Below are 10,751 nucleotides of genomic sequence, written 5' to 3' on the forward strand. Positions count from 1 at the left end.
GGGGGCTATACGAAAGCGTGGACCTACATAGCCCGCTTTCAATACCAAAAGTCCTACGTAAATATAACATATTTTCCCAAAATTTCATCAACCTACGTCAATCCGTTCGGACGCTAGAGTGATTTCCACAGACGGACAGACGGACAGACGGACGGACATGGCTATATCGATGTAGAATTGCACGCTGATCAAGAATATATATACTTTGTGGGGTCTACAATGATTATTTCGAGTAGTTACAAACGTAGTGACAAACTTAATATACCCCCATCCTATGGTGGAGGGTATAAAAATGGGAAAAATGTGTTGAAGTAAACAAGTTTTTTTGTGTTCTTTCTTGATTTCTGGCCAAACCACGCAAAATTCAAACCTGTGCTCAAAGAAAGAACTAAAGAATACTCCTTGGGCAACATGGTTCTAGTGTATGACTTTTCGATATATACACTGCATCCCCCTAAAATCGATGCTGACATTTTGATGTTTTGATTTCAGTGCTTTTCGAATTTTTCTTATAATTAGAGGGTGCAACTAGATAATAAATCCAAACTAGTTATAGGATTGTAGAACTCGCGATTCCACGTCGTCTGATGTATATCTCATGAGTGTGCTCCGTACAGCTTCCTAGTAATAGGAGTGATTATTTTTACATAAATGTAATCCATTATACGCGATTATAATATTTGCCAAAAAGAGGCGTCACAAATTACAAAGATTCGGGAGTAATATCCCTATTTATTCCAAAATAGAATGTGGTGGCACATCCGCAGTTCTTGACGAATCTGTCTAAAATCATTCATATTGACGTATTTTTAATAGGCGGCCATTGAAATCGGATGCACCTTATAATCATATGGACATCGCGTAATTTTTGCCCACTTGAAGGTTTTTTGAATAGTAAGATGCAACTGATGGCACACTTTGGCCGCTGAATGAAACATGGGAAAATCCGTGCATATTGATAGAGATGGACTCCCTGTATCCGAAAAGCACATGCACCTCAACTGATTTGAACGGATTCGCGAATTATACGGTTTTTAATTTCTATGTTTTTTCTTTGATTGTAATTGAATATTACTCTCTACTTCTTATTTCTATTGCTTATTACTGAAAGCAAATATACTTTCACGATGACTAATTACTTTTCTTGTAGAAGTTTAAGCAAAATACTTCAGGATTTGTATGGAAATTTAGCGAAATAATCGAATAACTCCCAACATTTTTTTTTCAAATTTTTTGTATTTAACCAAAAAATATATTTTTGAAATAACTTCCAACAATAATTTTCCGTTCTTTGTTGTTGCTGTAATATGCAAGTTATAAACGCGATCTTTATAATTTTGGTCCCACATTTTTCTACGCGTTGTCTAGATTCTGTACGTATTTTTAAATTATTTTTTAAAGATTTTTATGGACTCTGAGATAGAATAAATAAAATTTACTCCAAGATTTCTTCAATATTTTTTGATTTTCCGCGAAAATAAAAATAAGTTTAGCAACTATTTTAGCATCTACGGATAGATATCAAATGCTGTTAACGATTCATATGTATATACATGTTCTTATTACAACACAATAGGAATTTGTAAATATTTTTTCTTTATAAGAGAGTAAAACCCCCCATAACTTTTGAGTGCAGCATCCAATTTTGTGAACGCGAACAGATTTGAAACCACGATTGTTTTCGTAACCCATGTATCAAAAATGGCGGGTGTGCTCGCCAAAAAATTTTTAATTTTTTTCTATGGAATTGTAAAGGAAATTTGAAATTTACCATATGCTTTTGTTGACATTTTGAAGAAGTACATCACAGAAATATAAAGGAGAAACAACTAAAAAAGTATCAGTCGTCTTCGCTAACAGAGATATACCCTCAGCCTATGTGAATTTAAACTTTAGTTTACGGACAAATCGAATGTTTTTAGGGTCTTTTCAGAATTTTGTGGCCCTTTTTGGACATTTGAGCTTGCCGCCAAAAATTTGGATTAGGATTAAAGGAATGGACCGACTTGGTCCATTATGGAAGTGGATCTTATTTTGGGAGCAATATCTTTTCGATAGATATTGCATAACTTTTGGACCAGTATGCCAGGAAACCTGGACTTGTCCACGGAAAATATAATATCGCTGTAAACAGGAGCACAACGAACAGCATCGGTATACATTTCCAAAGGATCTTCGAACATGCACTAAACTGCACTTAAACACAAATTTTGAACTTTTGTGGGGGAGGTGCATACCATTTTAGTGACATTTTTTTTAATAATGGGGTGGGGGGTAAGTACTGGAAATTGTGGATCGGTATTGCGCATCTCCAAACTTAAACTAAGTATGGACAAAATATGACGAAGGCCAAAGTTTGGGGCAAGTCGTTTGATCAGTTTGAGAGTTATAGTGCCCTCCAGTCACTAGATAAGGTGCCATAGGGGTTTTTAACACCTTTTGGGCTGTTTTCTCAAGAAGTATAGACTTGCCCCTGAAAAACGTTACCGTTGTAATTGAGGCAGCGAGTGAAAGTTGCTTCAACAAAAATCAAAGTGATTCAAGAGCAGGTCTTAAAGGGAACTTATCCAAAATTTTGTGTGGAGGTACCCGAAGGAGTGGACAAATATAGATAGATTAGGATGTGTAAAATATGGACCAAAACGGTCACTCCCATCAAGAGTTATCGTGCGCAGAATTTTTCCGAACATTTTGGAATGTTCGTGGGGGTTTCTGAAGGAGTGGGCCGATATATCCCAACTTCGAACTTAAACTAAGTTTGGACAAAATATTACGAAAGCCATATTTTGGAGCAAATCGGTTGATCCGTTCGAGAGTTATCGTGCGCTCCAGCCAGACAGACAACTCCAAATTGTTTGAAACGGATTTCGTCCAAACATACTTGGGGTCTAAAACCATTATTTCGATGAGGCACATTTTGCCCGTATAAAAGTGTATATACCCTCGTTAGCAGAAATGCTGAGGGTATAAAACAATTGTTTTTATTTAATAAAAATAAACAAAAATACAAGTTACTTTTCCGAATACTTTCTGCGTGTGACTACGGACATACCTTTATCACATCCACAACACCGAAAAGCCACTTAATTCCTATTCATTTCAATAGATTTTAGGTTAGTGGTGTTTAATCTGATAATAGACAAAATTGTCTATCGATATTGAATTAAAAAAAAAATAATTGATATTATCGATTGTACCATCGATTTTTTGCCAGCTCTACTACTAACACGAATTTCTAATATTTTTGAATCGATTGCATGGCACAATTACCCAGGTAGTGGTATCACACCAGCTGATCGAATATGAAAAGTCAAATCCCTTTATAAAAAAATTATTTTTGTTGTAATTTCCCCAACAACATAAAGAAAGTTTTGACGTAACATATTCAAAATTTTATGATGCCACTACCTGGTAGTTCTGCCATGATCGATTGCAAGAGTGTCACCTGAAGTGGTAAAAGTCGTAAAACTTGTAAAAGTCGTAAACGATTTTCATATAAATTTTGTGTACGGGAACGCAAAATGTGTAAAAGTGGTAAAAATTGTAAAAACTTTTTAGTTCTGGAACAGAGCTAATATATTTTTATTAATTGCTTTGTTCCAGAACCTGCAAGAAGCTACTACTTTTTACTACGATAACAATTTTTCCTTTACGTTATCGGAAAAAATAGTAAAAATTAGTAGATTCTTGCAGTACTGGAACATACCAAAAATATCACAAGTTTTAATATCAAGTTTCTACCTGAAACCAAAACAAATTCCGATTTCCAATTTTTATTTTTGGAGCAAAATGTCAGAACTTCGTTATTTTCTTTACGACGAAGTTTGTGTGCACAACAAAAAGGATGACTTTTGGATTGTTATTCATGGCAATGTGTTCGATTTGACGCCCATGTTAAGAGATCGTCAGGATTCGTGGAATAAGGTAACTTCCAAAAAAATTAGTTACATCAAAATATTGAAAAATCTATCCTAGCATTTGGACTACTTATTGGCATTTGGAGGCAAAGATCTGTCGCATTTCTTTCACATTGATCATAGTCCTATAACAGAGATTTCAGGACGATCGGGAAAACCTCGTGTTCTCTTTCCACCAATATTGGAAACGGCACAAAGTGATTTTTGTCGAACACCCTGTAGGTTGTGGAGTCAAGATCCCCGTTATCACATTGGACGTTTAACAAAGAGAGAACGCCGAGTAAGGCTCATTAACACACTAACGGGCAGCACCACCTTGATAAAGGTATGCGATGAGGATACCATTTATGACATACAAAGGAAATATAAGCAGCTGTATAATATGCATGCCGGCAGCTATTTGTGGCGTAAATGCTCCTATGGTGTAGGTTCAATGACGTAGAAAACATATTTTTGATCTTCTTATCTATTACGATTGTCATGTAAATCTGTGTTGTATTTCCTTTAGGGTCATTGTCCGGGAAATCTGAAATTACATGAAACCCTTGATGGCAATGGCCTGATTGAAGAGGAATCTGATATTGAATTACCACCACCATCTATTTGGCTGTATTACACGGATGATTTGACAGTGGCCTGAGAGTACTTGTGAAAAAACGCGCGGGAAAGAATGTTGCTGTTGCCATACATTGTTGTTTGTCAGACTTTGTCGTTCATTAAAATACCTTGTACCGCGTGCAAAATTAAATGTCTTTATTACAAGAGTTGGTGGTTTCGTTGTTGTTGTCTGTTGATCATGGGGTTGGTATTGTCTTTTTTCTCAAATTTTTCCTCCCGCCATAATAATGACACATTTTATTCAAATGATCTGTGCTTGTCTTATTTTCCCATTGTAGATGCTAATCTTTTGCTTTCATTCCATTCCATGATTGCTTGTCTCTTTGTCTGTCTGCATGTCTGCCTTCAAATTGTCTTTGCCTTATCGCCATTTGTCAAGGTAACTCTATGGAATTTGTTTTTCACTTCTTTCTCAGATTTTCAATGGCATGACATTGTTCTCAGGATATGCCAAGAATTTTCTTTTGTGTTGGCGAAAAAAGGAGTGAGTGGAGCAACAATTGAGAGAATAGACAAATGGGCGTAACAGCAATGCATGGCAACTGAAGATGCCGTAGGAAAAAATTAACGCAGTCCTAATGTTTTTGGATTATGAGAATTTATTGCTGGTAAGTCGAAGGAATTTGTATATCATGCAGCTATGTGTGGTGTAATGTGTAAAAAGCTAGTTTTGTTAGAAATCAATCTCAGACACATTCGTGGGAATGAAAAAACCATAATATGAATAATAATTTAATTTAGGTGACAAAAGATGTCTTAGACGTTCCTGCGTGATATGGATGCATTTGTGGGGTAGGTATCATAAACAGTGGGACCTATTATTTCACTGGCAGATCAAAAAAAAAAAAAAATCCAAAATCATTCAGATGTATTACAAGGACATCACTTAGACGTTGGCTTTGGAAAATTCGGACCCTTTCCGAAGGCAGTATGCATACAGTTCTCACAACATCCGGGAAGGGACAAGTGAGACTTTTCTCATATCAATGAGTGCACCCCGATTCATATTGGATTGGCGTGTCTTACGACACCACATGGCTAAAATCTCAGGACATGTAAGCCGACATTACTATGAGGAAATTTGTCACCGCCCAAAAATTGAACCGCAGACCATCTGAGTGCAAGTCTGACGTGTTAACTTTACCACGGCGGCACGTATCGAGGGCAGCATTAGATATACACAAATGGTCTGTTCCAGAACTGCAAAAATCTACAAATTTTTACTACTTTTCGATATCAAAAGGAACAAATGTTATCGTAGTAAAAATTAGTAGTTTCTCGTAGGATCTGGAATAGACCAAGAATTAAATAGTTTTCATATTTCCGCTTTAAACTAACCATAACCATAGATATTCTCATGTATGTTCGTCCGATTTCATGTATTTGACGCACCAAACACAAAATTGGACAGGCATTTTGATGACATTTGGAAAATATGACGCAATTTGGTTTAAAAAAAGTTTTTGTCAACTTACGAGTTTGTTGAAATTTTGGAGGTGTAGGTTATCATATAGCCGGACCCGCTTCACATTAATGCCCTCATTGATGTTTATTTTCTTCAGCCTTGTCCAACCTTTTTTAAAATTGAAAAATGACATTTCAAGAAACTTGTAATTTTCCCATCTTCGGAAGAATTTGATATACGTTACGACTATACATAATTCAACGATTCATTATTAAACTTTTGAACGATTACAAATTTATGTAAACATTTTGCAATCTGAAGAGAAGAATTTTCCCAAACTAAATAACGACACAAACAACACGCAAACATTGGAATGTTTTGCCACAGCAATCAACGTCAATTTGTCGACTTCCCAGAGTTTGTTTTTTTGTCTTAGCAAAAGATTTCCTTTAGCTCTGCCTGTCTGAGGGTCTCCCACAAACAAAGGAATGCGTAACAGTAACAAAAACCCAACAGCAATTATTTGAGAAAAATTCAAATACCTGCATAATAAAAACAAAATCCACACTTCTAATTTATTCAAGAAATTTAAAACCGAAACGGAAGTCTTAACGAGATAACAAAAATGTACACAAGCCGAAGACATAGCTTAGAGGAGAGAGACATAGTAACTGTATAATGTGGAGCACAGTATTCGTAGGGAAACAAATCCTTTTTTTTTAAAGATTGTGAAAAAAACTTTAAAAAATCCACGTTTATTGTGGCCTTTGGTTGCTTGTAAAAATCTTTAAAAATCCACGTTTATTGTGGCCTTTGGTTGCTTGTAAAAATCTTTAAAAAATCCACGTTTATTGTGGCCTTTGGTTGCTTGTAAAACTCTTTAAAAATCCACGTTTATTGTGGCCTTTGGTTGCTTGTAAAAATCTTTAAAAAATCCACGTTTATTGTGGCCTTTGGTTGCTTGTATAAATCTTTAAAAAAATCCACGTTTATTGTGGCCTTTGGTTGTTGCTAAAAATCTTTAAAAAATCCACGTTTATTGTGGCCTTTGGTTGTTGCTAAAGATCTTTAAAAAATCCACGTTTATTGTGGCCTTTGGTTGCTTGTAAAAATCTTTAAAAAATCCACGTTTATTGAGGCCTTTGGTTGTTTGTAAAAATCTTTAAAAAATCCACGTTTATTGAGGCCTTTGGTTGTTTGTAAAAATCTTTAAAAAATCCACGTTTATTGTGGCCTTTGGTTGTTGCTAAAAATCTTTAAAAAATCCACGTTTATTGAGGCCTTTGGTTGTTTGTAAAAATCTTTAAAAAATCCACGTTTATTGTGGCCTTTGGTTGTTGCTAAAAATCTTTAAAAAATCCACGTTTATTGAGGCCTTTGGTTGTTTGTAAAAATCTTTAAAAAATCCACGTTTATTGTGGCCTTTGGTTGTTGCTAAAAATCTTTAAAAAATCCACGTTTATTGAGGCCTTTGGTTGTTTGTATAAAATCTTTAAAAAATCCACGTTTATTGTGGCCTTTGGTTGTTGCTAAAAATCTTTAAAAAATCCACGTTTATTGAGGCCTTTGGTTGTTTGTAAAAATCTTTAAAAAATCCACGTTTATTGTGGCCTTTGGTTGTTGCTAAAAATCTTTAAAAAATCCACGTTTATTGAGGCCTTTGGTTGTTTGTAAAAATCTTTAAAAAATCCACGTTTATTGTGGCCTTTGGTTGTTGCTAAAAATCTTTAAAAAATCCACGTTTTTAGTGGCTTTGGTTGTTGCTAAAAATCTTTAAAAAATCCACGTTTATTGAGGCCTTTGGTTGTTTGTAAAAATCTTTAAAAAGTCCACGTTTATTGTGGCCTTTGGTTGTTGCTAAAAATCTTTAAAAAATCCACGTTTTTAGTGGCTTTGGTTGTTGCTAAAAATCTTTAAAAAATCCACGTTTTTAGTGGCTTTGGTTGTTGCTAAAAATCTTTAAAAAATCCACGTTTATTGTGGCCTTTGGTTGCTTGTAAAAATCTTTAAAAAATCCACGTTTATTGTGGCCTTTGGTTGCTTGTAAAACTCTTTAAAAAATCCACGTTTATTGTGGCCTTTGGTTGTTGCTAAAAATCTTTAAAAAATCCACTTTTATTGTGGCCTTTGGTTGTTTGTAAAAATCTTTAAAAAATCCACGTTTATTGTGGCCTTTGGTTGCTTGTAAAAATCGTTAAAAAATCCACGTTTATTGTGGCCTTTGGTTGCTTGTAAAAATCGTTAAAAAATCCACTTTTATTGTGGCCTTTGGTTGCTTGTAAAAATCTTTAAAAAATCCACGTTTATTGTGGCCTTTGGTTGCTTGTAAAAATCTTTAAAAAATCCACGTTTATTGTGGCCTTTGGTTGCTTGTAAAAATCTTTAAAAAATCCACGTTTGTTGTGGCATTGGGTTGCTTGTAAAAATCTTTAAAAAATCCACGTTTGTTGTGGCATTGGGTTGCTTGTAAAAATCGTTAAAAAATCCACGTTTATTGTGGCCTTGGGTTGCTTGTAAAAATCTTTAAAAAATCCACGTTTATTGTGGCCTTTGGTTGCTTGTAAAAATCTTTAAAAAATCCACGTTTATTGTGGCCTTTGGTTGCTTGTAAAAATCTTTAAAAAATCCACGTTTATTGTGGCCTTTGGTTGCTTGTAAAAATCTTTAAAAAATCCACGTTTGTTGTGGCATTGGGTTGCTTGTAAAAATCTTTAAAAAATCCACGCTTATTGTGGCCTTGGGTTGCTTGTAAAAATCTTTAAAAAATCCACGTTTATTGTGGCCTTGGGTTGCTTGTAAAAATCTTTAAAAAATCCACGTTTATTGTGGCCTTTGGTTGCTTGTAAAAATCTTTAAAAAATCCACGTTTATTGTGGCCTTTGGTTGCTTGTAAAAATCTTTAAAAAATCCACGTTTATTGTGGCCTTTGGTTGCTTGTAAAAATCTTTAAAAAGTCCACTTTTACTGTGGCCTTGGGTTGCTTGTAAAAATCTTTAAAAAATCCACGTATATTGTGGCCTTGGGTTGCTTGTAAAAATCTGTAAAAAATCCACGTTTATTGTGGCCTTGGGTTGCTTGTAAAAATCTGTAAAAAATCCACGTTTATTGTGGCCTTTGGTTGCTTGTAAAAATCTTTAAAAAAAATCCACGTTTATTGTGGCCTTGGGTTGCTTGTAAAAATCTGTAAAAAATCCACGTTTATTGTGGCCTTGGGTTGCTTGTAAAAATCTTTAAAAAATCCACTTTTATTGTGGCCTTTGGTTGCTTGTAAAAATCTTTAAAAAAATCCACGTTTATTGTGGCCTTTGGTTGCTTGTAAAAATCTTTAAAAAATCCACGTTTATTGTGGCCTTTGGTTGCTTGTAAAAATCTTTAAAAAATCCACGTTTATTGTGGCCTTTGGTTGCTTGTAAAAATCTTTAAAAAATCCATGTTTATTGTGGCCTTTGGTTACTTGTAAAAATCTTTAAAAAATCCACTTTTATTGTGGCCTTTGGTTGCTTGTAAAAATCTTTAAAAAATCCACGTTTATTGTGGCCTTGGGTTGCTTGTAAAAATCTTTAAAAAATCTACGTTTATTGTGGCCTTGGGTTACTTGTAAAAATCTTTAAAAGATCCACGTTTATTGTGGCCTTGGGTTGCTTGTAAAAATCTTTAAAAAAATCCACGTTTATTGTGGCCTTGGGTTGCTTGTAAAAATCTTTAAAAAAATCCACGTTTGTTGTGTCCTTGGGTTGCTTGTAAAAATCTTTAAAAAATTCACGTTTATTGTGGCCTTGGGTTGCTTGTAAAAATCTTTAAAAAATCCACGTTTATTGTGGTCTTGGGTTGCTTGTAAAAATCTGTAAAAAATCCACGTTTATTGTGGCCTTGGGTTGCTTGTAAAAATCTTTAAAAAATCCACTTTTATTGTGGCCTTTGGTTGCTTGTAAAAATCTTTAAAAAATCCACGTTTATTGTGGCCTTTGGTTGCTTGTAAAAATCTTTAAAAAATCCACGTTTATTGTGGCCTTTGGTTCTTGTGAAAATCTTTTAAAAATCCACGTTTAAAAATCTTTAAAAAATCCACGTTTATTGTGGACTTTGTTGCTGAAAATCTTTAAAACTTTTGTTGTGGTCCTCCACCATTGATTGGAATTGTTTTGCGAGTATATCTGATTCCAAAACACTGTGACTACACGGAGTCCATACAGAAGCCTTAACAGTCAAACAACATTAACAAATCAAATAAAACTACAGATTATTACACTTTTTATATTTATTGAGGATTTGTTGAAAATGGCAGCAACAATAACAACCACATCACAATTTGATGTGAAACAAAAAGTAGCGTTCACATTTATTTGAATATGAAATTAAAAAAGGAAAACGAAAAAAAAAACGAGACATGTAAATCGAGACTTAAACAGCGCTAATGGGAAAACAAAATTCACTCACACATAATTTTCTTAGAAATTTCTGTCTGTTTGTTTGTTAGCTTGTCGTGTTTAAAAAGACAGCCAATGTGTCAGTAAACCAAATTCATGAAAAAAAGAAAGGTAAATGTTGGGATTTTGTTTGTGAAATAAATTTCTATCAAAAACCTTAAGCAACAGAAATCATAGTTGATTTTAAAACTGATTTCATTATGAAGGTCATTCATGCCACCACCACTCGGTCAGTCATTCAGGCAGTCAGCACTGGCAAAGTTCACCCGGAAAGGAAATGGGAAAACACTTTTTATTGCCGTTTATGGTTGGTCACTGCTGGGTGCAGTCACAAGAACTTAAAAGGGCAACATTGGCATACCTCAAGTTTTGATTTCCGTTATG

At 34.5% G+C, this 10,751-nt stretch overlaps 1 protein-coding gene across 1 annotated transcript; it reads left to right on the forward strand.

The window, feature by feature from the left end:
* Positions 1-3,674: 3,674 nt before the first annotated feature.
* LOC141393385 (cytochrome b5 domain-containing protein 1) lies at positions 3,675-4,681 on the forward strand. Its single transcript, XM_073966382.1, has 3 exons — positions 3,675-3,924; positions 3,976-4,341; positions 4,426-4,681. Exons 1-3 carry the CDS (start codon positions 3,790-3,792, stop codon positions 4,555-4,557), a joined length of 633 nt encoding a protein of 210 aa, XP_073822483.1. The 5' UTR covers positions 3,675-3,789; the 3' UTR covers positions 4,558-4,681.
* The last annotated feature ends 6,070 nt before the right edge of the window (positions 4,682-10,751 follow it).

Source organism: Musca autumnalis, unplaced genomic scaffold, assembly GCF_047663935.1.
Source record: "Musca autumnalis isolate F117 unplaced genomic scaffold, ASM4766393v1 scaffold_2, whole genome shotgun sequence".
Lineage (NCBI taxonomy): Eukaryota > Metazoa > Arthropoda > Insecta > Diptera > Muscidae > Musca > Musca autumnalis.